Source organism: Geotrypetes seraphini, chromosome 3, assembly GCF_902459505.1.
Source record: "Geotrypetes seraphini chromosome 3, aGeoSer1.1, whole genome shotgun sequence".
NCBI classification, from domain to species: Eukaryota; Metazoa; Chordata; class Amphibia; order Gymnophiona; family Dermophiidae; genus Geotrypetes; species Geotrypetes seraphini.
Genome location: NC_047086.1, coordinates 276019854 through 276047560, shown reverse-complemented (window position 1 = coordinate 276047560; position 27707 = coordinate 276019854). Strand labels below are relative to the sequence as shown.

Genomic DNA, 27707 nt, shown 5'->3' with positions numbered 1-27707 from the left:
AGTGGGCCAGTTTGTGCCAATGATCAATATTCTGAAAACTTGTTGCACCAAAACTCAATTCAATCTCAAGTCAAGGACCTTCTAAGGAATGGCCAGGTGTGTGCAAATTTTTTTTCATGCGAGCATCAAGATCTATATAAAAATGTTTCAGGTGAGCACCAAGTTCTATGAACCAACAATTATGCAGATTTGCAAATATTTTTGTGAGCAGCCATGTAAAATCTGTGAGTGACGTTCCTAGAATGTATGAATTATTGCTCATGTGCTGTTTAGAGGGAACACAGATATCCACCATAAACACTTTGCATTTAAGGTATTGCTGATTTTGGATAAAGCACCAGTACACTGTCGCCATGACCCTGAAAATGTACACCCTGATGCTGAAGTTCTCTTCATGCTTCCAAACACAACATCCATCATTCAGCCCCTTGAACAGGGAAGGCTTTCAAGAGCTCCTACATCTGAGAGCTGTACAACAAGGCCTGTGAAGCTTTAGATGCCGACAAGGAAACCACCATGCTTGATTACTGGAATACAGTAAAAATATGCAATGTAATAGACTTTGTTGGCATAGTCTGAGATGGCATCACACAAGCTACTTTGAATAACTGTTGTAAATAAATAAATAAATAAAATTAAAACTTAGTGCAGTAGCATTCTATTTCTGCATTATTTTGTCCTAATGGTCAGAAAACATTGGTTGATGAGCACGAGTAATTCCTTACTACTATTGTGCAATACTGTACAGTATTTATTTTCCAGAACTGTTCTGGGCAATTTTTCTTTACGAATGTTACTTCTATAAGCAGTACTGTAAATTTAAAAAAGTTTGCAACATTCTGAATCTATAGTACAGTATATAGTTTTTATCAAGTGCTGTCCCATGCAGTAACCTAACCCTACTTTCTTATAGGATCCATTATTCACTTTCTGCGGCCCACATATATGGCTGGAACCTCACATCTATAATCATGTGAAAAAATTAGCACACCCCATGAAATAGTCAGTTCTTTCTTAAATGTTCACATATCTATGTCAAATCTTTTTTTTCTAATTTATCTCTGGAAAAGGAAGTGATTTAATTGCAGGTGAACAACAAAAATTTTCCTTGATTTACTCATGAAACAAAAGATATCCGCAAAAGTATGTATTCTAACTGAGGAATAAATTAGGACACCCTACACTCTAATAGCTAGTATCGCCCCCTTTGGCTGAAATAACTGCAGAGACACGCGTCTTGTAGCCATCTACCAGTCTATGACATCGGTCTGAGGAAAGTTTGTCCCACTTCTCAATGCAGAATTCTTTCAGATGTGAGATGTTTGAGGGGTTTCTTGCATGCACAGCCCTGTTTTGTGTTTTTTTTAATCTTTATTGATTTTCAAATTTTAATAATGTTATACAATTGATATATCAGAAAAACTGCACAAAAACACATTAACTATATAATATTACATTAACAATCATTTCCTCCCTTTCTGAACTTATTATTTGAATAATAATACATATAAAATAATTTCAATATTATAACGAAATGAATAAACTTTTCAAAATATATTCCCCCCCCACCCTCCCTGGATGTGCAATGAATGTAATGAAAACAAGAAAGAAACGTGACCTTAATTATAATACAATAATAATACCCTTAGCGCAAATGCGCACTTCAATTTTTGTGGCTCCGTGCGTCCGTCGTTCTGTGGTCAGCAGAGAAATGTTGCAGAGTATGGCGCGTGTGCGGCGTGTGCGCACACTGGGAGATGACATCAGGAAAAGAAGGAGGCGGTGGCGGCGACCGAGCTACTGAGCTAGGGGAGGGAAGGCCACAACTACTGCCGCTCCGTGGTCGCACAGCCTTCTCCTCTGCCTCCACTCTCCCCTCTGGGTTAATTTCCAGGTTGAGGATGAAGATTTGTTGGAGGCTGGTGGCGCTGCCGCAGAGGGGTGGGATGGGCTGGGGGAGCGGTCAAAGGAAGGGGAACGGAGCGCAGGCATGGAACGGGAGAGAGGGAAGGAAAGAGACAGACAAGACAGCGGCCAAGGAGAGAGAGAGAAAGAAAGAGATAGAAAGACAGACAGCGGCCAAAGAGAGAGAGAGACAGAAAAGCACATAAACAGCGGCCAAGGAAAGAGAGAGAGAAAAAGACAGAAATATACAGACAGCAGCCAAGGAGAGAAAGAGATAGAAAGACAGACAGACACACAGACAGCGGCCAAGGAGATAGAGAGACAGACAGCGGCCAACGAGAGAGAAAGAGACAGAAAGGCACATAAACAGTGGCCAAGGAGAAAGAGCGAGAAAGAGGCAGAAACATACACAGACAGTGGCCAAGGAGAGAGAGAGAGAAAGAGACAGAAAGGCACACAAGACAGCGGCCAATGAGAGAGAGAAAGAGACAGAAAGGCACACAGACAGCGGCCAACAAAAAGAGAGAGAAAGAGACAGAAACATACACAGAGAGCGGCCAAGGAGAGAGAGAGAGAAAGAAAGAGACAGACACACAGCTGCCAACGAGAAAGAGAGAAAGAGACAGAAAGACAGACAGACACACAGACAGCGGCCAAGGAGAGAGACAGACAAGACAGCAAGCAAGGAGAGAGAGAGACAGAAAGACAGGCAGACAGCGGCCAAGGAGAGAGAGAGAGAGACAGAAAGACACACAGACAGTGGTCAAGGAGAGACACAGAAAGAAAGAAAGACAGACAGATAGCAGCCAAGGAGAGACACAGAAAGAAAGACAGATAGACAGCGGCCAAAGAGAGAGAGAGAGAGAGAGAGAGAAAGACAGACAGACACATCTATTCTAGCACCTGTTAATGTAATGGGCTTAAAAGACTAGTAATACAATAAAATTAGTCAATGGACTCTATATATCTTTAAAAAACTTATTATTCCCAAAACGTTCTGCCATCATCTTTTCATATTTGTACGTAGTACACACAGTTACCCACCATATAGTAAAATTAATCCTATCATGATTTTTCCAATTATGGGTAATCAGCTGAACCTGTCAATATCATGAAAAGGTGATTTTAAAATTTATCTAAAGTAGGTTTGACATGAAGTAGTGTACCACATATTATCGCCTCATATGACAATGGGATAGATGATTCAAGAATAAGATTTATTTGTCCCCAAATTGACTTCCAGAAACTAAGTATCAATGGACAAAAATATAACAGATGATCCAAAGTCTCTAGGTTAATATGACAATGCCAGCATCTATTAGATTTAGAATTATCTATTTTTTGTAAGTGAACTGGGGTCCAAAAAATCCTATGCAATAAAAATAACCATGTTTGTCTCATAGATGCTGACGCTGTACATTTCAACCTACAAGTCCAAATTCATGGCCAATGAGACACAGAAATGTACTGTTTTATCTTGATGCTCCAGATATCCCTAAGACAAGTATAGCCTGTTTCAAATCACCCCACAGCATCTCAAAGGGATTAAGATAAAGGCTTTGACTCAGCCACTCCAGGTCTCTCCATTTCTTAGTTTTCAGACAGTCCTTGGAGGATTTACTGGTATGTTTTGGGTCACTGACATGTTGCAGGGTCCAGTTCTGCTTCAGCTTTAATTTTCTTACAGATATTCTCACATGTTCCTCAAGCACCCTCTGATACACAGTAAAATTCATGGTGGATTCTATGATGGTGAGCTAGCCAGGTCCTGCTGCAGCAAAGCATTGCCAAACCATGACACTTCCATCTCCATGTTTCATAGTTGGTGAGGTTTTTTTCCTGGAATGCTGTATTTGGTGTACACCAAACATGTTTTCTTTTCTGGTGTCCAAATAATTCAAGTTTAGACTCCTCTGTCTATAGAACAGATGTTCTGGTGTTTGCCTACATTCTCTCTGGCAAACTTCAGTCTGGCATTGATGTTTCTCTTAGAGAGCAGCTCTACAAATCTCTTAAGGGGAAATGCCGAAGATTCTGCCCACAAGGAAGCAATGCCTTGTGTGGAGCGCGCCTTTATTGAAAGAGGAGGACACTTTCCGACTCCAACATAAGCAGATGAAATAGCCATGCAAATCCATCTGAAAATGGTGGCTTTCAAAGCCAGTCTGCCCTTGCAGGCAGCACTCACAAGCATGAACAGATAATTGGTCAAATGAAAATCACTGATAACCTCTAAGAAATTCTGTAAAAGTCTGCGCACATCCAGTGATTTCATCACCCTGTAATGATTGCCCGAACCCTAGAGTTCAAAAGCAGGCAACCGTACCTCCTGGTTGATATGGAAACTAGAGACCACCTTTGAAAAAATGAGGGAACAGTATGCAGGAACACGCAGGAAACTGTAATCTGAAGAAATGGATCTCTGCAGACAGATGTAATGGTCACCAAGAAGACCATTTTGACGGTGAGATCCATCAAAGCAGCACAGTCCAACAGCTCAAAGGACAGACTAGCAAGCGAACAGAGAACTAGATTGAGGTTTCAAGTCGGGAATGTCTGACACAATAGAGCGCAAAGCCGTATCATGCCCCTTAGAAACTTGACCACATCCGAATAGGTGGCCAAAGAGCTCCTCAGGAAGGTGAGCACAAGGGTAATCGACATTGAGCTTGAATCTTCAGGAAGCCGAGAACACCAATTTTGCAAACATCTCCAAGCCTTCACTTATGTGCCACCATTAACTTCTTACTGCGCAAGATTGTTGCAATTACTGCTGTGGCGCAACCTCTGCACACTAAATCTTCGTACTCAAGATACAGGCTGTAAGACCAAAGAAGTACGGATCCTGCAGGGCTATGGGACCCAATGTGAGAAGGAGTGAGCAACAGGGAAGTTTGAGACCCCCAATCCAGCAGCGCATACCAAGGCTGCTACTAGAACTACTTGGCCCCAATGAGTCATCTCAAAAGACAGCCTATCTTGAGCCATGGAGAAAAGAGATAAAGAAGGCCCATTTGTGACCATGGCTGCACCAGGGCATCCAATCCTTCGCTTCCTGATTAGCGACGGCAGCTGAAGAAACAAGGGGCTTTCTCGTTGGATATCAACGCCTTAAGGTCAAATGTCTGTCCACTATACTCAGGAAGGCTCTCTGGGACAGAGACCATTTTTCCGGATCTAAACTTTACCAGCTGCACGTTTTTCACACCTATGACGTTTACTGCTGAAATTGCCAAAAGATGCTTTTCTTCCCAGTCAAAGAGTAGTTGAGCTTCCTGCCGCAGAAGTGTGATCTTGATGCCATCCTGTTGATTGATATAGGCTACAGCTGTGGCATTGTGTGAGAAAACTCGGACTTACTGGCTCTGGAGCATGCCCTTGAACTGTAGACTTACCGGCCTGTAATTCCCTGCTTCTTGCTTACTTCCACTTTTGGGTAGAGGGACCAAATTTGTCCTTCTCCAGTCCTCTTGTACCACTAACGACTCTAGAGACTCATTGAAATGGTCAGTCAGCGGAGCCACCAGAACTTCCCTAAGTTCCTACAGCACCCTCAGCTTGAATGTACACCATCTGGCCCCATTACTTTGTCTAGCTTTATTTTAGTTAGCTCCTCATGAACACAACCCTTGAAATTCGATCAGAGTCTACCACTCCTCCATCCCTATTCATGTTTGTCTTCTGTGGTCCCGCTTCCAGTGCTTCAGCCATGAACACAGAACAGAAATATTTCTTAAGCAATTCAGCCTTTTCTTTATCACCTTCTACATATTCCTCTCCTTCACCTTTGAATCTCACAATGCCATTTTTGCACTTCTTCCTATCACTAATATATCTAATAAATGTCTTGTCTCCCCATTTTACCGTGTCAGCTATTTTTTTCTTCCATTTGCATCTTTGCTTTCCTGACTACATGACCATATTCTCTTAACTTTTTCAGATATTTTTGCCTGCCTTCCTCTTTCTGTGATGCTTTGTGGTTTATAAAAGCTAACCTCTTATTCCTTATCTTATCAGCTACTACTTTTGAGAACCAAAGCGGCTTTTCCTCTTACTTTTATTTACTTGCCTCACAAAAAGGTTTGTTGCCCTTACAATTACTCCTTTCAGTTTTGCCCACTGCATTTCCACTCTTTCCAGACAACAATTCCTTGAAGTAATCCCCCCCATCCAAACAAAGCTAGAGCCTTTGCTATTAAAGTCTACAACCTTTGCTTTTGAATGAGCCCTCTCTATACCCATTTTAATATTAAACCATACCATGTAGTGATCACCAAATGCCAGATGATCACCCACTGTAACATTAGAAACACTTTCCCCGTTTGTAAGCACTAAGACCAGTATGACCTCATCCTGCATGGATTCCATTACCAACTGCTGTAACAGTTCTCCTTGCAAAGAATCCAGGATCTCCCTACTTCTAGAAGACCCTGCAATAGGGATACCCCAATCAACATCCAGCATGTTAAAATTTAAATGTCTATATTAAATCTCTGTCCACTTCGTCCGTCTAAGAAGGAGGCCTGTATATCACACCAATTGAAATAAATTCAACATTCCCTCTTTCTAAACTGATCCACAGTGCCTCCTCCTTGCACTGTAGATCCTGTAATTGTGTGGTTTTAATATGATCTTTAACATATAACGCTACACCCCCTCTTTTTCTTCCTACCCTGACTTTCCTGAACAGATTATAGCCTAGTATAACTACTTCCCAGTCATGGTTCTCCGTGATCACCACTATATCCAACTCATCTTCTTCCATCACAGTTTTTAGATCCAGAATCTTGTTTCTCATACTTTGAACATTAGTATATACTGATTTCCAGACATCACCCCCCTTTTCCCATCCGTGTAGAGGTATTCAATGACTTACTTACCTGAGGGCTTATATTCACCCGGGGGCTTTGATCACCCTGCCCTATCATTTCTAGTTTAAAGCCCTTTCAGTAGATTACCCAGCCTGCTGCCGAAGACACTTCTTCCCTTCTTTGATAGATGCACAAAATCCCTGTTCAGCAGCCCTTGGAAAATCATCCCATGGTCCAGGTAGTTAAAATGCTCTCAACCATACCATCCACGTAGCCACACATTCATCTCCAAAATGCAAGCTTCTCTGCCCTGGCCTTTACCCTCAACAGGGAGGATGGCCAAGGAACCACCTGCATACCTGACTGCTTCACCTTCTCTCCCAGAGCCACAAAGTCACTTTTGATACGTTTGCAGGGGTACCTGGAAGTATCGTTAGTGCCAACGTAGATGAGCAGCATCTCGGCAAGCTCTCTGTAATATCTTGGATTTTGGCACCACGCAGACAGCATACCTCTCATGACATCATGTCTGGTCTGCAAATGAATGCTTCTATATCCCTTAGAAGGGAATCACCAACTACCACTACCTTACGTCTCCTAGTGGTCACGGATCCAGTAATTTTTGGGATTTCAAGCTTTGATCCTTCTTCTCCTTGGGATGCTCTTATCTCCTCCACTTCCAGGATAGCATACTGGTTCTTCAGATCAAGGGCGGGGGGAGTCACAGTATCAATCTTGCAGTGTTCTGTAATCTGTGTACAGCTGTCTTCCCTCAGCACACTGCTGGAAATCTTTGACGCCTCATCAACCATTTCATCGATGTACCTCTCATTCTCACAGATGTTTCTCAATCTTGCCACCTCCTCTCTCAGTTCCTTTACTTCCTTCATGAGGAATTCAAGCTAAAGACAGCTTGCACAAGGAACCACTCCCTCTGCCTTGGTAACATTTTCTGTCTCCACAGAGACTGAAGTTGTAACCTGAGCAGCAGCTTTGGTGATATGATGTTTCCCAGCCATACTGTGTACTTAACCTGGAAGAATAAAGAAAGGGCAGAAAAATCCTGCCATGTTCCTGGTTGGCTGAAGAGTCTATAAATCAAAAAGCTCTGTCTTGGGGTGCACGAGAGGGAATTAAATTAACACCAGAGCCTTTCAACAGCTATTTGTGCCCTAATCTAATATTATGCCCTGAAATACAACCTAAAACATCAATCTAGGCTAAAACACTTCTTAAAGCAACTGGTTCAGGAATCAACAAGAGGAAGTGTGATTTTAGATTTAGTCCTTAGCAGAATGTAGGTCATCGTACAAGTGGTAACGGTGCTCGGTCTGCTGGGAAACAGTGATCATAACATAAGAATAGCCTTACTGGGTCAGACCAATGATCCATCTAGCCCAGTATCCCGTCTTCATGGAGGCCAATCCAAGTCACAAGTATCTGGCAAAAACCCAGAGTATCAGCATTTCACGCTACCAATCCCGGGCAACCAATGGCTTCTTTCATGCCAGTCTCAACAACAGTCTAAAAACATTTCCTCTAGGAATCTGTCCAAACCTTTCTTAAAACTTGCTACATTAACTGCTCTTACCACATCCTCTGGCAATAAATTCGAGAGCTTAAATATTCACTGAGTGAAAAAATATTTCCTCTAATTATTTTTAAAAGTATTACTCTTTAACTTCATCGAATGTCCCCTAATCTTTGTAAATCTTGATGCAGTAAAAAACTGATCCACTTGTACCGTTCTACACCACTCAGGATTTTGCAGATTTCAATCATATCTCCTCCTCAGCTGTCTCTTTTCCAAGCTGAAGAGCCCTAATCTCTTTAGTCTTTCCTCATACGAGAGGAATTACATCACCTTTATCATCTTGGTCGCTCTTCTTTGAACCTTTTCTATTGCCACTACATCTTTTTTGAGCTAAGGAGACCAGAACTAAATGCAGTACTCAAAGTGAGGTCACACCACTGAGCGATAAAGAGGCATTATAGCCTTATTTACCATCACTTTTTAAATAATTCCTAGTATCTTTTTTGCTTTTTTACCCACACCGCACACTGGGCAGAAGGTTTCAGCGTACTGTCTACAATGACACCCATCTTTTTCTTGAGTGCTGACCAAGGTGGACCCTATGATTTGGATTATTCTTCCCAATGTGCAATCACGTTGCATTTGTCCACATTAAAATTTCATCTGCCATTTGGACGCCTAGTCTTCCAATTTCCTAAGATCTTCTTGCAGTTTTTCACAGTCCACATGCATTTTAATAACTTTGAACAGTTTAGTGTCATCTGTAAATTTAATCACCTCATTCGTAGTTCCAATTTCCAGATCATTTATCAATAAGTTAAATAGCACTGGTATACAGATCCCTGTGGTACTCCACTGTTTACCCTCCTCCATTGAAAAAAACTACCACTTAACCCTACCCTGTGTTTTCTGTACAATAACCAATTCTTAATCCACAGCTGAAGGTGGCATCCTATCCCATGTCTCTTTAATTTTCTCAGGAAACTCTCATGAGGAACTTTGTCAAAAGCTTTCTGGAAATCTAGATATACTACATCAACCGGCTCGCCTTCAACCACATGCTTATTTACACCTTCAAAGAAGTCAAGCAAATTGGTGAGGCAAGACCTCCCTCGGCTGAACCCATTCTGACTCTCTCATTTATCTACATGTTCCACAATTTTATTTTTTATAATTGTTTCTAGTATTTTGCCCAGCTCTTCCAGGATACTTTTCCACACATCTATCACCCTTTCTGTAAAAAAGTATTTCCATAGATTACCTCTGCAGCGTTTCCAACTGTTGGATCTCTGCTGATTGCTTGGACTAACAGAGTATCAGCAGTTGGAAATGCTGCCGAGGTTACAGCTTGTGGTAAAACACTGATAGGCAGACCAGATTCATAAGCAAGATAAATGTTTGGTTTCAATGTTTTGATACTGGCTTTATGGAAGATAAGTCTAAACTCTAGCGCTTAAGAAATAGCAACTTTGGAGACCTTAAAAGAGAAAGTGGTTTGAAAAATATTTCTAACTGGGAGCTTTTTTGGATGGCTATATGAAGCCTGAGGCCTTTTTCTCCCATTTTTTGGGGTCTCTAATAAGGTTGTATGAGTGATAGTGGTGTCAGGGTTTTTGCCTTATTTTTCAGATTTTTTTGGGATAAATTAGTAAATTTAAGTGGTAGCTGAAATCACCCATCATTATACTGCTGCTTAATTTGCCAGCTTTCCTAATCTATTGAAACATTTCATCTGTCTATTTATTCTGTCCTGGGGGACGATGTATAACCATAAATTCTGTTGCCAAATTGATTTTTGGGAAAAAGGAGTTTGATCATGTATCTCCTCTGGTGGAAAAACTTCACTGGCTCCCTGTTTATTTCAGGATTCAATTTAAATGTGCATGCATTGTCTTTAAAATTTTATTCGGTATTTTTATACCTTTGGTTCCGTTAATTTGGAATGCCCAAAAGATCTAGCTTCGTGCAAAATACTCAGATTAAAACTTTCCTTCCCTTCTTTTAAGGGAATCAGATCTGTAGGAAAGTTAGTGAATTCATATATTTTAAATTATCAAAGAGTTGGAATACAATTCCACTTATGATAAGAGATCTAAACTCTTTTCAATTATTTCATAAAACATTGAAACATTATTATTTTCAAAATATTTAAAGACCCACTCCTCTTAATTTTTTCTCAATGTCATCTCTATGACCTTGGGCTATTTTTTCTCTTCATCATTTTTATTATATGATTATTAACCGCGTTGAGCTCCATTTTCTTGGAGATGACCTGGTCTATTTTATTTATTTTAAAATTTTCTGTACCGTTTTAAACCAAAACAGTTTACAAAAATGTTACATACATCAAATTTTACAACAAATAAAACAAATGAACAAGAGATAATCAAATTTCTCGGAAAATCAGCAAACAGGGAAAATCACTACTTAAAGAAGCGTGTTTACAAACAATTATGTTTTAAGTAGTTTTCTAAATATGTCCCTATCACTACATTTCTGTGTTTGCCCAACGAGGGAGTTCCACAATCTTACCCCTATAAACTTAAAAGATTTACTTTAGTTTAACCATCCCCGTATATTCCTTCCCTTCACATATGACATTTCTGCTATCTGTGTCATGCAAAATGTTTATTTGTTTGATTCAATTCCCTCTTTAACATATAACGCATCCCCCCCCTCCAATTTGATCTACTCTATCATTGTGATATAATATGTACCCAAGTAACCGTGTCCCATTGACTGTCCTCCTTCCACCAAGTCCCTGAGATGCCTCTTTTATCTCTCTCAAAGCAAAAACAAACAACAAACTGCAGACTCCTATGTACGAGATACAGGCAATGTTTATTATATCAAATATTTTATGCAGTTGAAAAAACCACCTTATAACAAACCAAGGGACCTGACAAGGTCCGTGTTTCGGAAAACACTCCTTCCCCAGAGGTCCTAATAAAAATAAATATGAAAACTTTTATAACTTAACCTGTTTTTATTAAACATTTTATACCTTTTACATATGTTTTAATTATATATTTTTTCATTTTTTATATGGATTAAAGTCATGACCTGTAATTTACTCATTCGTTCTTTTCTTTTACTTCAGTTTTATACCTTTCATTGCGGTTTATTTTATACCTTAGCAACCATGGTAGGTCTCCTTTTATCTTTTCACTCATTTATTGGTATTCCATTTAGGATTTTTTTTTTTATAGATTTCTTTAGTTTGTGTTCACTCACCCTCTTGTGGTCTCTGTTTTCACCTAAGTTCAGTATATGTATATGCATTGTTGCCAGTCACTTTCACATCATGTGTTTTTGTCGCATAACATTTAAGCATATTGTTGCACTTTTCACAGGTTTGTGAGCATTTCCAATAATCTATATTTTCTGGGTTTCAGTTTCACATTTACACTTATAAACATAAGCAAATTATCATTTTTTGTATCTGTAATACTTATGTGAAATTATTATTTTTCCACTCTGTTCGCACATTATCCTCATTTCTTTATCTCATAAGTCTATTCGGTCTCATATATTTGTTCACATGGATCTTTATTTGATTTATTATTTTTTGCACACTAATTTATATTGATTTACGTATTATACATATCTACTTAGTTTTCATATTTATTTTCATTATGATCTCTGAGGAAGGAGTGTTTTTCGAAACACGGACTGTGTCAGGTCCCTTGGTTTGTTATAAGGTGGTATTTTCAACTGCATAAAATATTTGGTATAATAAACATTGCCTGCATCTCGTACATAAGAGTCTGCGGTTTGTTTTTTGTTTTTGCTTTGTTTGGCGATACTGTAGTTTTCATTGGATGCCTTTGTGTTGTTTTTTATCTCTCTTATTATTTAGTGCTAAATACTCTAATTCTCCTACTTTATTTTTTAGACTTCTAGTATTTGCATACAGACACTTCAACCCTAAAGTGCTGCATCTACAAGAGATTCCTTCACAGATCCCTGGCATTTCAGGCATGCAAATGGAACAAATGTCTATCCACTCTCATCTCTAATTCTCCCTCCTACCAAACTTTCAGGAAGTCAATCAAAACTTATCTCTTTGACAAATATCTCTGACTCCCGCCCTCCTTGTAACTCTACTTTTAACTATGCCTTGTACCTCCCACCTTCCTGCACCTCCCACCTACCTGCCTCCTCCCTACCTGCACCTCCTCCCTACCTACACCCGACTTCCTAAGCCACGCCGCCGATTGACTTGTTTATAACCTCTCTATCTCCTTCTTGCCTGCTCCCGACTTGCTAAGTTATATTGATTGATTGACTTATTTGTAAATTTCGCTGTAGATGTACAGTCTCTTGTCATGTAAACTGCTCTGAACAATTCTGGTACTGCGGTATACAAAAATAAAATTATTATTATTAAATTGTGTTTTTCCTTGAATCTACAGGCTGCTGAGAAGATGACAGGGATAACTTGACATCTTTACTCTGCTTCCCTCTTAAGCACTATTGCTTTCTTTCACCATTATTGAAACCTCTCTGTTGGGACTCCCTAACTGTTCTGACTCAACTGAATTCTTCAAGGATACTCCACACCAAAGCATCTGCTACTGGGCAACTATTGGCATTCCCCTCCATCTTAATTTAAGCTGCTCTGAGTTGATATCTGGAGTGGCATCACTAAAGAAATCTACTGTAGGAGCATTTAATTTTTGAAAGGGCAACTACGATAAAATGAGGAAAATGGTTAAAAGGAGCTAAAAGTATTGGTGACAAAGGTTAAGACTTTAAATCAGGTATGAACATTATTTAAAATAGCATTGTGGAAGCCCAGACCAGATGTATTCTATATATTAACAAAGGTGGAAAGAAGAGAAAACAAGAGCTGGCATGGTTAAAGGTGAAGTGAAAGAAGCTATTAGAGCCAAAACAATGTCCTTGAAAGAATGGAAAAAGGATCCAAATGAAGAAAACAAGAAGCAACATAAGCACTGTTAGATATGAAGCATTGATAAAGGCAGCTAAAAAAGAATAAGAAGAGAAACTTGCTAAAGAGGCAAAAACTCAATAGTAACAACTTTTTCAGGTACATCAGAAGCAGAAAACCAGAAAGGTACCAGCATTGATGAATGGGTGATGGACTCAACATTGACATCAAAATCGGCTGGGGTGGAGCCATGATTGGTATTGATGTAGTCAAAGTCTATGCATCAAGCTAAGCCAAGATTTGCTCAAAATCATTCTGCAAAAGGGCCCAGAGATGCTCCTTGGGTGAAGGCATTGGTAAAGATAGGGCTGATGTTGGTGCAAGAAGAGCCTGCATCAATAGAGCTGAGTCAGATGCCTAGTCCCAGCACTGAGGAGACTGTCACATTGGCACCAAATCCACGGAGAGGTCCTCTGGGTGCTGACCTCAGGTACCAACAGTATCACTATCCTGGAGCTTCTGACACCATGCCTCATAAACTGATATCCGTGCTCATTTGCTCAATGCACATCAGTGTCCTTCGGTGCCAGTAAGGACAATGTAGAATCCTGACATGTCATAGGTATCTATATAATAAAATGCTAGCCCGTGCATGCGCACTCGTGACAAGCGTGTTCCCTGATCCCTTTTCTGTCGGGATGTGGCCGCACGAGTGTGCATGCGCGCATATTACCTCACAACAGCCTCCCTACTCTCCACCAAGGCGGTGAGCTCTGACACCAACAGCAGCGCCACTGCGAGCGGGAAAACACAGCACAGCCGGCGACTCCCCCCTCCCGCACTGCCAAAACCACCACCTCCTCCTTCTCGCCGGCTCACCCGCTTTTAAATGAAGAGAACGCTGGCTTTGCTGTCTTCTGTCCACTGCGGGCCGCCCTCTTTCCGCTAGGGTTGGCCGCAGTGGATAGAAGACGCCGAAGCCAGCGGCTGTAACCGCCGATATCCATTCCTCCAGCGGAGGGGGGTGTGTCTGGAAGGAGATGGATCGCGGTCACTCAGCGCCCCCCACCGAGGAGCCCAGCAACTTTCCGCTGCCCGGGACGCAACTCATTTGCCGCCCCCCCTTCTTCCCTTACCGCGGGCCCGACTGGCGATTTAAGCAGCGTGTCCAGCAGTCTTCACACGCTGCTTCGGGCCCTTCTACTTGCCCTGATTTGCTCCGGACGTGCCAGAGTAAATCAGGGCAGTAGAAGCACCCGAAGCAGCATGTGAAGACTGCTGCAAATGCTGCTTGAATCGCCATGTGTAGTCGGGCCTGCGGGAAGGGAAGGGGGGGGGGCGGCAAAGGACTCGGGCCCGCGTTTGTAGTCGCGAATGTGGGAAGGGAAAGGGGGTAGAGGAAACGCTAATGCAGGCACAGGGAACTGGTGTGGGGGAAGGGAAATGGAGGGGGAGGGGGAGGGAATGCTGCTTCGGACAGATAGACAGAGGGAGGAAGGGAGACAGAAAGAAAAGAAGAAAGACACAGGGGCAGGGAGATATTCAGAAAGACAAACAGACAAAGGGGGCCAGGGACAGAGACAGACAGAAAGAAAGACAGCGGGAGTCGTGTCAGGAGGGGTGTGAGATGCGGCAGAAGGAACTTTTCCAATGGGTGCAACTGGGCGACTGTCGGGAACCTCTGATCAGGGGCAGAGCAAGGTAAGTGATAGGGATAAGAAGGAGGAGGGTGGGAGAAAAAGGAAGGGACGCCGACTGCTGGACAGGGGGAGAAGGAAAGAGGTGCTGATGGACAGGGGGGAGGTAAAACAAAGGGAGAAGGGCTGCTGCTGCATAAGGAGAGCAGTGAAAGGGTGGTGGTGGACACAGGGGAGGTAAAAGGAAGGGAGAATGGACAGGGCGAGCAGGCAAGGGGTGGTGATGGACAGCCAAGGAAAAAGAAAAACAGAAAGAAAGAAAGCGGCTAAGGAGAGAGAGAGAAAGAAATAAAGAGAGACACACACACATATATTCTAGAACCCGTTAATGTAACAGGCTATAAGACTAGTTGTGTCATAAGATGCTTGATCCAACAAAGCCCTATTGGTGCCCAATGCCAAGACAGGGGGAGATCACCTTGATGTCAGCACACCCCCAAGTGTCCGATGCATTTTTGCTAGCCATGAGGACCGAAGCCAATGGACAGACCTAGATTAAATCTTTTTTTTTATAGGAGAAAAAAATAAAAAATAACCCAACCGTGTGCTCAGGCCCAAGAGGGCTAATAGAGTTGCATCAAAAATAAAGGAAACATACACTTATACAGGCCAAAAAATCCTAAAGAACAGGGAAAAAAATGTATTTTTTTTTAAAAAGGACCCACTTACCAAACGGGAAGGCACAAATAAGACAAAAAGCTACACTGAGGACAGCCGAAAAAGTGTGACTGCTCTGCTCCATGGAAAACAAGAGAATGTTGGTCCCATGGGATGGGAAGGCACCCATGCATGCATGGTATGGCACTACCAAAGGCTTCTGTAATTTCTAGAATTTTGAGTAATGTTTGTGCCAGGTCTCCATCAGATGAAATCACCCATATGTGTTAAGTAGAATCCTGCTTGTCCTCAGAAAAATAAGAGCTACACAGCAACTATTAAGATATTTTGGGTAAAGGGCTCTGGCACCTAAATGGCATTTAAATTTGAGGATGATCAATCCTGAGTGGACTAGGTCATGTGACTGGAGATTTTACTAAGGCTCAGCTTCCTTCTAATTTTTAACTTCTCATGCTTAATTATTCCTGAATATCCTAATACTAGTGTCAATATTCAACTAAGTCTAAATATCAGGCTCTATTTGCCTAATGGATGTACAAAACATTGTTGTAGGGGAAGAATTAATTTATTTCTTTTTAACTGTAAGATTAATCTGTCATTGACTATTTTCTATAATATTAACTTTGGTGCACCAAAAGTAATTTACATCTGTCTTCAGCTAACAAGAATTAGACATGAATCTAGATTTGCATTTTCTATAGACATAAGTGACTTCACAGGGGCAGTAATACAAAAAAATCCAACATGCTCAGCAAATGCTTTGTTCAAATCCAGCGCTTGTAACAGATATCCATCTCAATAAAGACTCCCCGAATTTGAAACTCCCATAGCCTCTCTTCGACTCGAGTTTTGCAAAAAGCGTCGTCAGGAAGGGGGCACTGTAAACAGAAAAAGCGCTACAGCTTAAAGATAAAAACTACAGACTAACTAAATCTCCAACTACACTTTAAACACTACAGTTCAACCAAAATTACCCTCATCCAATTTAAGCATAAATTCATAATCCTTAACTTCATATAAATCTTAGTACAGCTTACTCAGCTACAAGCTGGAGGCATTCTCCTATCCAAATTGGAGATCAGAGCAGACACAGGAGACTTCATTTTGCAAAACTTTATAGACACTCAATAGTCATTCATTTTCTTACAATCAGTCACACAACCAATCAGAGCATGTCATGGGAGCCAAGGAAACCAAAACCCTCCCTCACATTAACCAATCACAGCTGAAACCACTCGATTTCCTCATTCAATCCCAGGGTGCTCAAAGTTTGCCATTCATAAATAAATCTACATTCCTCAGACAGAAGTCTGTGGGAAATATCCCCCTTCTAGGTAAACTAATTTGTTTTAGAACAGTGTATTGAAAATCATGAATGGAATGCTTCCTATCAACCAAATGAGCCCCCAAAGGGGCTTGTGTCTGCTTGCGTTTATTTATTTTATTTTATTTATTTATTCAATTTTCTATACCGTTCTCCCACGGGAGCTCAGAACGGTTTACATGCATTTATTCAGGTACTCAAGCAGGTTTTCCTCTCTGTCCCGGCGGGCTCACATCTATCTAACATACCTGGGGCATTGGGGGGATTAAGTGACTTGCCCAGGGTCACAAGGAGCAGCGTGGGTTTGAACCCACAACCTCAGGGTGCTGAGGCTGTAGCTTTAACCACTGCACCACACTCTCTCCTAATATTAGATAAATGTTCCCCAATATGGATCTTAACTTTACGTTTGGTGTGCATGATATATAACTTCTTGCATGGGCCCCCTGGGATTGAATGAGGAAATCAAGTGGTTTCAGCTGTGATTGGTTAATGTGAGGGAGGGTTTGGGTTTCCTTGGCTCCCATGACACGCTCTGATTGGTTGTGTGACTGACTGTAAGAAAATGAATGACTGTTGAGTGTCTATAAAGTTTTGCAAAATGAAGTCTCCTGTGTCTGCTCTGATCTCCAGTTTGGAGAATGCCTCCAGTCTGTAGCTGAGTAAACTATATTAAGATTTATATGAAGTTAAGGATTATGAATTTATGCTTAAATTGGATGAGGGTAATTTTGGTTGAACTGTAGTGTTTAAAGTGTAGTTGGAGATTTAGTTAGTTTGTAGTTTTTTATCTTTAAGCTGTAGCACTTTTTCTGTTTACAGTGCCCCCTTCCTGATGATGCTTTTTGTGAAACTCGAGTCAAAGGGAGGCTATGGGAGTTTCAAATTCGGGGAGTCTTTATTGAGATGGATATCTGTTACCAGCGCTGGATTTGAACAAAGCATTTGCTACCTTCTTTTTGCTTATTTGAAGATAAGTGTTTTTTCATTTCTTCTTCACAATTATTACTGTATAAGGAAGGTTTAGGGACTGTGAGTGCTATGATGGTCTCTACTGTACAACCAGCGCTTGTACTTTTAACGGTACTTTATGCACGGATTGGTTGGTGACTGAGCACTTCACTTATATTAATGAATATTTATTACTATTACATAGCATATTGTGTTTTTTAGATATATATATATATTGGTTCTATAACTTGTGGAGTATTTTCATGAAATTGACCTATTAACACAAGTAATTATTATTTAACTCCTTAATATTATTGAATACTATTATGTTTCCTGCTACTATGTCTAATGGACTGCCTTAAAAAAATAAATTATAAAACACTGCACCAATGGACATATAAATGCTTTCCCTCACTTTTTACAATTCCTGTTAACCAAAACATTGTTTTTATACCTGCTACAAACCGCTCCCTTTCTTTTCCATTCAGCGGCTTCTTAGCAGCTGCTGCTTCATCTTCAACCGTTGCCACATAGTCCAGAAGTCGAGACACCAACATGACAACCCAGCTAATCATAGGAATGTCCAAAACCCCTATGGAAACACACAGGTTCCAGACATTACCATCGCTCATTTATGCAGTCTTTGAATAAACACATCCAATCTACATCTTCTATACTTGAACACCACAACTGACATTCCTGGCATCACTCATTTTTAAATTAGTCATACACTTATAAACAAAATTTTAAAAAATACATAGTTTGCTTTCCATGTAAATACATCAGGGTACCTGTGTTGACAAAAGAACGGATCTATAGTTATTCCTTCTATTAAACACTTTCAAAATCATGTTTGTATGGCAGAACACAACATGTAACAGTACTGGCAATTCCTACTTTTCCTGAAAGTCAGCACTGGCATAGGCTACTTTGCTTTCAAAAGCATTCAGTATGCCATTAATAGCCTTTTAACACTGTTCTCACTGTTTTTATGTGATCATGCCTCTCTGCAGAAAGCAGAACAGCAATTTCTAAGTGTAAATAAATAATTCAAAATATGCTTCTCCCATTTCCAGATCCACTTTGCTTAAATTGAAAAGCAGAGAAAGACCCAAGAAATTTCCTAAAAATAAAAAGGAGCAATCTTCAGAAGTTTTCTTTATTGCCTTAGTTTTGCTAACCTTTCTATTAGAAGAGTCATACCCTGCTGCACGAAGCATGAGGTCCCATAATACCAAAGAACAAAGGCTATCCCTTATTTTAAATTTGCTTTAAATTTAAATTTGGGTCCTTAGATTGTAAACCCACTGATATGTGAAGTTTTCTACTCTGATATATTATTGTACATTGATTAATACTTTTGTCAGTAGCGGTTAATCAAAAATAATAAATTAAATCCAATCTACTAAACATTTTTCTCATAGTTCTAAAATTGGATAAAATCTTTAGTAAACAGGCCCCCAAGTTTATATCAGAAATGGAGGAGGATAAAATGATTTGTCCAAGGTTAAGCAGCACTAGTAGAAGAATAATGATTTAACCACAATCTTCACTGGTTCTCAGATTGCAAGTTCTAACACAACGTTTCCCTAACTTTTATCCAATATAATCCATTTCAAAAATTCACATGACCCAAGACACTGATGAAAACATTAGCAGTAGAGGGCAACCAAATCTGAGGTTTTCAGTTTTGGCCAAAACCGAATCTGAAATTTGTCATTCTGTTTCAGCCGAAACCAAAACTGCCAGCCCCATACTCAATCACTACCCTCCCACTATGCATATGCCTTTCCCAGGCTACCTTAGAAGCCCTGGTGGCCTCGTGCAGGACCCAACAAAGTGTTAGGATCTAAAAGCCAGACTTGTAATGAGCTAACATGTACGCACACACACACATACACATACAAGCATAGGTCTCTGCCTACCCCTAGTATGCAGACACATATAGGTTTGGCAATAACTACCCCATGTACCGTTCCCGGTAGCTATCTCCCAATGAGGTCTTCATTCTCAAACTGAATTATCAATACTTCTCTCTGGATTTTTTATCTTTTCCACCTGCAATACCTATGCACCCCAGCATACTGACACCAGTTTTTGCTCCCCGCCTCCTCTTTCCAGTAGCGCAGAACCCCCAGTAAACCCCCCCCCACCCTAGCCATACTAGAAAAACAAATGGAAATGCAAGAAATCTGATATGCATATTTCCCAAAGCTGACATTGTCCAATTGAAAATTAAAATATTCTGTCTTAGTAGTCTGAGCATTTATTTTTCCTTTCAATCTGTCCTGTGTCTCTTCTGCTTTTCTTTGTTTTCCCTGCTTTTCCAGGGCCTCCTAGTTGACATTTCTTCTCTTCATATCTCTTATCTGTCCTCTCCAGCATCTCTCCTTGTTGACCCTGTTCCTTTCTTCCCCCAGTTCAGCATCTGCTCTTTTAGTGTCCCTATCCTTCCCCCTGTGATCCTATCTCAACCCTTTTCCACCATTGCTTTGTGTCCTCATCTCTATTCTTACTCTATGCTCAGCATCTCTTGTCTGAGCCTCGTCCTTCCCCTCTCTTCCCTTCTTCCCACACTCCAGGGTCCAGCATCCCACTCTCTCTCTCCACTCATGGTCTAGCATCTCTCCTCTTCTTTTCCAAACCCTGATCCAGTCTGTCTCTTCTCTCTCCCTCTCTCTTGCTTTCTATCCTCTTGTGTTCCCCCTCCCTAGGTCCAGCACATTTCCATCTCCTTCCATTCACCCCCCAACTCCAGGGACCAGCAATCTCCAACCATCTCCATGACCCTCTGGTCCCCCAGTATCCAGCATATCTCCATTTCCCTCCCTCCCACTCAGATTCAACCAGTGCCTCTCTCCTTCATCCCCCCTTCCCTTTCGAGCCCAGCATCTTTCTCCCCCTCACTCATATACCCTCCTCCTCAGATCCTCTAAACTTGCTGGCATCAACACTTCCCTCTGCTGGGTCCCACCTTCTTTGAGATAACTTGCTGCTTCAACACAGGTGGGACATGGAAGATGGAAAGCTCTGATGCTAGCCAGAGCAGCGTGTCTTAATCACTACCAGCAATCAGGCAAGTTTAGAGGACTCAGCAAGGAGATATGAGTGAAAGGATAAAAGATGCTAACTCGAGGTGGAAGGAGGGCAGGGGGATGAGGGAGAGAAGCATTTTTTGGACCTGGGATGGGGAGAGGTACTTCGTGCAGAGACAAAATGCAGGCTTCAGGTCTGATTTTTTTGGCACCATGGTGCCTCAGGTTTGTCAAGCCTTTGTCTAGTGGCCATATTGGGGCAAGAGTAATCACCAGTCGCTCCTGCTCAAGCCAGCTCCAATCTCAAAATGGATGCTGTGACATCCCATAGAAATCTTGCAAAGCTGCCGTGGAAAGTCACAGCAGCAATTTTGACTGCAAGGTTGGCATGGGAGGCAGTAATGGGGTTACTCCTGTCCCCACAAGGCTACTATATCACCAGGGCTTCTAAGGTAGGACCAGAAAACAGTTGTCAGCATGTACTCACAGATCCCCAGTACCTTGTATGGGTTTTCAGTTTAACAAGAAACCCATGCAAGAAAAGAGGGTAGGGCCTGTACATGCTTAATTTACAAAGACACAGGCCCCATGCTGACTGCCTTTACTAGGCATTGATCAAAGTGGAAGCCCGGAAACAGACAGAGCGCAAAGGCACTCTGTGATACCACACTTTGGGAATCACTATTTTAAATCATTAGCCAACCCTTACCCTCTAAGTAGTACTAGTGTCAACAGAACTCCCAAAATACATATGAGAAAAGGGGCAGAAAGACTTCCCCGGTACAAAACAAAATCTGCATTTTTGATAAAGCATGTGATCAAAAATTCAATAGGGAAGCCTCTGAAGGAGAAGAGATAAGGAAAAATAATAAGATGACAAATACCTTCAGTGTGTCTGTGCACAGGAAAGTGAGAATGCAGAGGCGACAGTAAGTTGTCCAAGAGATTAAGCAAGCTTTCTAAAACTCCACTGTTACTAAGCGATCTTTGGCCAATACAAGATAACAACATGAAGACTCTGCACATAAAAAAACAAAACAAAAAAAAAACATATTTTAGTATGTTATACAGTTCAAGGATCTTTAAAAAATATTTGAAAAAAAAGTAAGTTATACATGAAAGCTTCAGGTTAAATTATATTTTTAAAAGTCCAGCTTAATTGCTTAAAATTCCTTGCATCTACAAGATCTGGCACAACTTCTTGGCCTGAATCCTCTTCTTAGGTCAGTGGATTTTGGGTTGATGCAGAAACAGCAACTGGAGCTCCTGCGGAAGGTGGTATCCTAATCAAGATGGTCAAGAGTAGGAAGCTGATAAGTAAGTTATAGTCTTGTATCAACTCACTGAGGACTATTGCTCTAAACAGTGGTTTTAAGGTGGTGAAGGAAGAAAATGAAATATGGGAGAAAATTGAGAATTACTGAGACTTGAAGGTTTCAAGGTGTCAGTTTTAAATGGAGCAAATCTTTAAAAAGTCTTAATAAATCAATTTTTAAAAGGCATTCCAGAGGTGAAAATCGGCTATTTTAAAACTACTAATTCTGTGTATGGGTTAAAAAAAACCTGCCATTTTCAGAATGCATGTATAGCTTTAGACAAACATGATTGAATGCCACAATTCAATCAGGTTTTTCTGGTTTCCACAATGACTATCCATTATCTGCAATGTATGCAAATAGGTCTTGTGCTTAAATTTTGCAATAATCATGAAAACCTGACTGAGATGCAACCTTCTTAGACAAAGTTTGTTCACACAAGTTCTAAGGCAATATGTTTCAACTGACTGGGAGTTCACTTGTGCAAGGTCCTGGAATAAACAGAAGACTTCTCAAATAGAGGGCTGGAGAGAGAATATGATAAAGTATATGGGGAAAATCCTGGGTGGATGTAACTGACTCATTGTACCACATGTGATGCATATTTTGCTTCAGCAAGAGGCTCAAAGGAAACAAGAGCAGTTCATAGGTAAAATAATAACTTAAAACAATGAAAAGTATTTATTTATTGTTTAATTATGGAGATATCAACAATTGTGATATTTTGAACTTTAATAATAATAATAATAATGGTTTATATACCGCAGGACCATGAAGTTCTATGCGGTTTACAATGATTATAAATGTTACCAATTGAGTAGAATTGACATAGTTAATATCTATTGATTAACAGCTCTAGAGATCAGTTATTGTGGGAGAGATTGTGCGAATTAGTTTCCTATCTACTTTAAGAACAGGTGCCCCATGAACGTCTACTCCGGAAACTGAAGAACCATGGGGTGGAAGGAGATCAGAATCTGGTTGGAGGGTAGGAAGCAGAAGGTAGGAGTGAAGGGCCACTACTCGGACTGGAAGAAGGTCACAAGTGGTGTCCCGCAGGGCTCGGTGCTTGGGCCGCTGCTATGTAATATATTCATAAATGATCTAGAAACAGGGACAAAGTGTGAGATAATAAAATTTGCAGATGACACCAAACTATTTAGTGGTGTTTGGACTATAGAGGACTGCGAAGAATTGCAAAGGGACTTGAACAAGCTAGGGGAATGGGCGACGAGGTAGCAGATGAAGTTCAACTTTGAGAAATGTAAAGTATTACATATGGGAAGCAGAATCTTGAGGTACAACTATACAATGGGAGGGATATTATTGAATGAGAGTACACAGGAAAGGGACTTGGGGGTAATGGTGAACATGACAATGAAGCCGATGGCACAGTGCGCAGCGGCTGCTAAGAGAGCGAATAGAATGCTTGGTATAATCAAGAAGGATATTGCGACCAGAACGAAAGAAGTTATCCTGCCGTTGTATCGGGCGATAGTGCGTCCGCATCTGGAGTACTGCGTCCAATTTTGGTCGCCGTACCTTAAGAAGGATATGGCGTTACTCGAAAGGGTTCAGAGGAGAGCGACACGTCTGATAAAAGGTATGGAAAACCTTTCATACGCTGAGAGATTGGAGAAATTGGGTCTCTTTTCGCTGGAGAAGAGGAGACTTAGAGGGGATATAATAGAAACTTACAAGATCATGAAGGGCATAGAGAAAGTGGAGAGAGATAGATTCTTCAAACTTTCAAAAAATAAAAGAACAAGAGGGCATTCGGAAAAGTTGAAAGGGGACAGATTCAAAACGAATGCTAGGAAGTTCTTCTTTACTCAACGTGTGGTGGACACCTGGAATGCGCTTCCAGAGGACGTAATAGGGCAGAGTACGGTAACGGGGTTTAAGAAAGGATTGGACAATTTCTTGCTGGAGAAGGGGATAGAGAGGTATAGATAGAGGATTACTACACAGGTCCAGGACTTGTTGGGCCGCCACGAGAGCGGACTGCTGGGCACGATGGACCTCAGGTCTGACCCAGCAGAGGCATTGCTTATGTTCTTATGTTTTCAGGTGTCTCCTAAATTCCCCATATACCACCAGAAGTAATTATTTACAAGCAAATACAGTACTTCTGCTACTTACAATTGTTTTATTTTACAAACTTACAACTGCCGTTTTGAAGAAATTTTTATACCACTGTGCAACCTTGGTCAAGGTGTGATTTAATATCCAACCCATCAATCCCTACAAAATTTCAAACCAGGTCTCAAAACCTTTCTATTCACAGATGCCTATACCTAAATACCACACTTCTCTAAGACAAGCCTGAACAATCCTATCCCCTTCCCTGTGTGCTATTCCCTGCTATTCTATAACACTGTAGTTCAACCTCCTCTCTTCCTTTATGTATTTTAGATTTTAAGCCGCCTAGCTGTCTTTGTATAATGGGCAGGATAGCAAATTCCCATTAACCTTGAAACTTGAAAATTGTAAGTTTGCTTTAACTCAATTATATTCCACTTACTAGCAAGTGTGTCATACCAGCCTACCTGTCTTGTGGGAAAATGAGAAGCTGCTCCGAGTTATAGAGCTCTTGCAAAACATTGGAGAGAAACTGGCCCCACCAGCGCTCTCCACCACAAAGCTGAACCAGGAGGAGGCCTGTGTGCAATCGTATCTTTGGTGTCCCACTGATGCACAAGTGTTTGAAAAGCTCTTCACAAGCTTGTGCATGAAATATATTTTGTAGAACTACAGGAACAGAATGCCCTTAAAAATAAACAAAAAAAATATTTGAGGTATTTTCAAGCCATAATGTCATCATTATTAAAATGCAGATTGAAAATGGGCAACTTAGATCATTAGGACTAAGCCAATGCTAAAAACTTACCCACTTCTGGTAAAAATACTATTTTATAAAGAGTTATTATGTACATCTGACTTTCTGTGAAATTATCACGTCAAAGGACCCACTCATAAATCATGTGATCCATCAGAGTGGCTCCTTCAAACTGCAAAGTTGGGGTATTTCTAGTTCTTTTCTTACCTTTTTTTTCTAAGCTTTAACACAACCATTTACAAATTAAAATTGCATATATCAGTTTTCAAATAAAGCAGAACGCTCTCATACTGACCTCAATGTCTACAATAAAGCAGAAGTCCAAATTGGTACCCAACAACCATGCATAAATTTCTTATTATTCAATCAAATTAAGTGGTCTCTCCTCACATGCAGGACACAATACAATTTATATTTATTTAGAAAATTTCTATATTGTTTAAAATGAAATGGTTTACATAATTTACATACACAATTTTAAAACAGAGACATAATAAAATAAACATACAAACAATCCTCAGAAATCATGACTACAAAATAATGTCATAGCTTGCATACTAAAGAACTCGAATAGTTCATCAACTCTGCCAAAGAGGAAAATTATTAGCTAGAAAAAGGTATCTACAAACAGCTGTCTTAAGTTAATTTTCTAAACATGCCTTTTTCATGGCAATTTTGTATCTGACCCACTAGAGAGTTCCATAACTTAACTCCTGCACTGCAAAAAGTCATTTTACCAGTCTCAACAAGCCTTGGATTCACAGTCGTCTTCAGTAAAGCTAAATTCTCAGAGTGCAGTGATCTTTTTGATGTATAACTACCGGTAAGTATATTATTTTAAACTGGTGACAGATCATTACTGCTTTATACTATACTATGAAGGCGACTGGTAGCCAATGCAATTTTTGAAAATGTGGCAAGATGTGATCAAATTTAGACAGTCCCATATCTTGCTGCTGCATTTTGTATAACCTGCAGTACTCTACATCTTGCTTTTGTTATTCCGAGGTATAGCAGCTATGGATAGAGTTTATTAAATAACTGGGGAGAAGGAGGGATTTATAGAATTAAAAAAGCCTTACAGGTTGAAGATAAGCTCAATCCTTGATAAATATAATAAAATTCAGCAATCACACTGCCTTGCATATTTCCCTCTTCCCTCCCCCACTGGAAGAAATATCATCAGTAATGATACATTCAGCATGCACTCAGTCCCAGATTTTTATTTTAGAAATAGCTCTATACTTTCCCATTTGCTGGTTTAGTCATAGGGATTGAGCATACGTGCTGGCTCAGAATCCTGCACTTGCAGGAATACTAGAAATATATTCCCAACATATTCACCAATTCCTATTATTGATTTCAAACACAATAGGGATAGGTGGTAAGGAACACACCTGGTTGGAAGGATTTCTGACAAGCAGATCATACAGTGAAAAAATGAAAGAAGCATCTGAAGAATGGCCCATTTCAAGCTGCGTACTAGAGAATGATACGGGGAAAAAATTTATCACCGTTCCCGTCCCGTGAGCTCAGTCCCCGTCCCATCCCCACAAGCTCAGTCCCCTTCCTGCAAACTGTCAGATCCCATCTGCACAAGCCTTGAATAGTTATCATTTTATACTGAACTTATTTTATTAAAGTATAAAAGAGACAATATTCTGTACATTTGTCATTTTATAAACACAAATAAAACAGCAAGGATCAACAAAACCCTTGTCTCCCCTTCCTATCACAAATATTCCCTCCACTATTGTAAAAACTGAACAAACCAAATTACTACAGAATGCTACATAGAAAAATCAAGCTAACAGAATACTTCAGTCACACATTGCAGGAATAGTGTTAGGGGAGTGCAATTAGGGCAACTGCCCCCTAGTCAGAGAGAGAGCCCTAAGCCAGATGGAAGCTAAAGAAGCACAGACTGGGCTTTGTAGTCCCCAGTTATGTCTAACACCAGCTCTAGCAGGATACAAATTTCAAATCTGAAATATTCTAATCACAAAATATAAAATAAATTAATTTTTTCCTACCTTTTGTTGTCTGGTAATTTTATTCTTCAAATCACATTGGTCTCAGGCTTTGGTTTTGGGCTCCTTCTGTCTTCATCATGGCATGGCTGACTCCTGAAGGTAAAATAGGTGCAAGAAGAACTGGGGAGGAGATGCCAAGTCTAACAAGGGTGCAATTTTTTTACCACAGGAGCAAGACCTTTCACCACTCCTGCGGGGCAGCGAAATGTCTTGTCCCCATTCCTGCAGGAAACCAGTTGCAAATGTCTCCATTCCTGCGGATTTACCGCGGTAAACAGTCCCCATGTCATTCTCTACTGCATACCTCAAGGATTATCACTCTTCCCAATACTTTTCAACATCCTGATGTCAACGGTTGTTAACCTACTAGACAAGAAAGGACTAACACTTCTCTTATGCGGTCGACATCACAATATGCATTCCTTTTCACAAAAATGAAAACAAACAACAACCAAGTGGACAAAGCTATGAACTTAGTAGCAGAATGGGCAGACATGGAAATCAAATTAAAGTCCTCCAAGACTCACCAATGATACCAAAATAATATTTATTTAAAAAATTTATCAACCGCCTATATCTAGGCGGCATTACAATAACAACATGCACAGAATATAACAAACAAGACTTTTACAAACATCTTGACTTACAGATGAATAATCGCATCTTAAATAGATCTTCAGAGTACAGATCATCTTAAAACCAGCATTCAACATTTCAGCTTTATTGAAATGCTTCTAAAAATAATGTAGT

The 27707-nt window shown here is 40.5% G+C and overlaps 1 protein-coding gene across 4 annotated transcripts in view; it reads right to left on the bottom strand.

The window, feature by feature from the left end:
* BIRC6 (baculoviral IAP repeat containing 6) overlaps window positions 1–27707 on the bottom strand; it is a 1530571-nt gene that overhangs the window by 751467 nt on the left and 751397 nt on the right. For all 4 annotated transcript variants that reach the window (XM_033935681.1, XM_033935678.1, XM_033935679.1 and 1 more), the window contains 3 exons: window positions 24635–24854; window positions 21654–21787; window positions 18189–18326 (listed from right to left, as the gene is read on the bottom strand). In XM_033935681.1, coding sequence (XP_033791572.1) covers window positions 18189–18326; window positions 21654–21787; window positions 24635–24854 — 492 coding nt within the window. The remainder of the gene's footprint in view (window positions 1–18188; window positions 18327–21653; window positions 21788–24634; window positions 24855–27707) is intronic.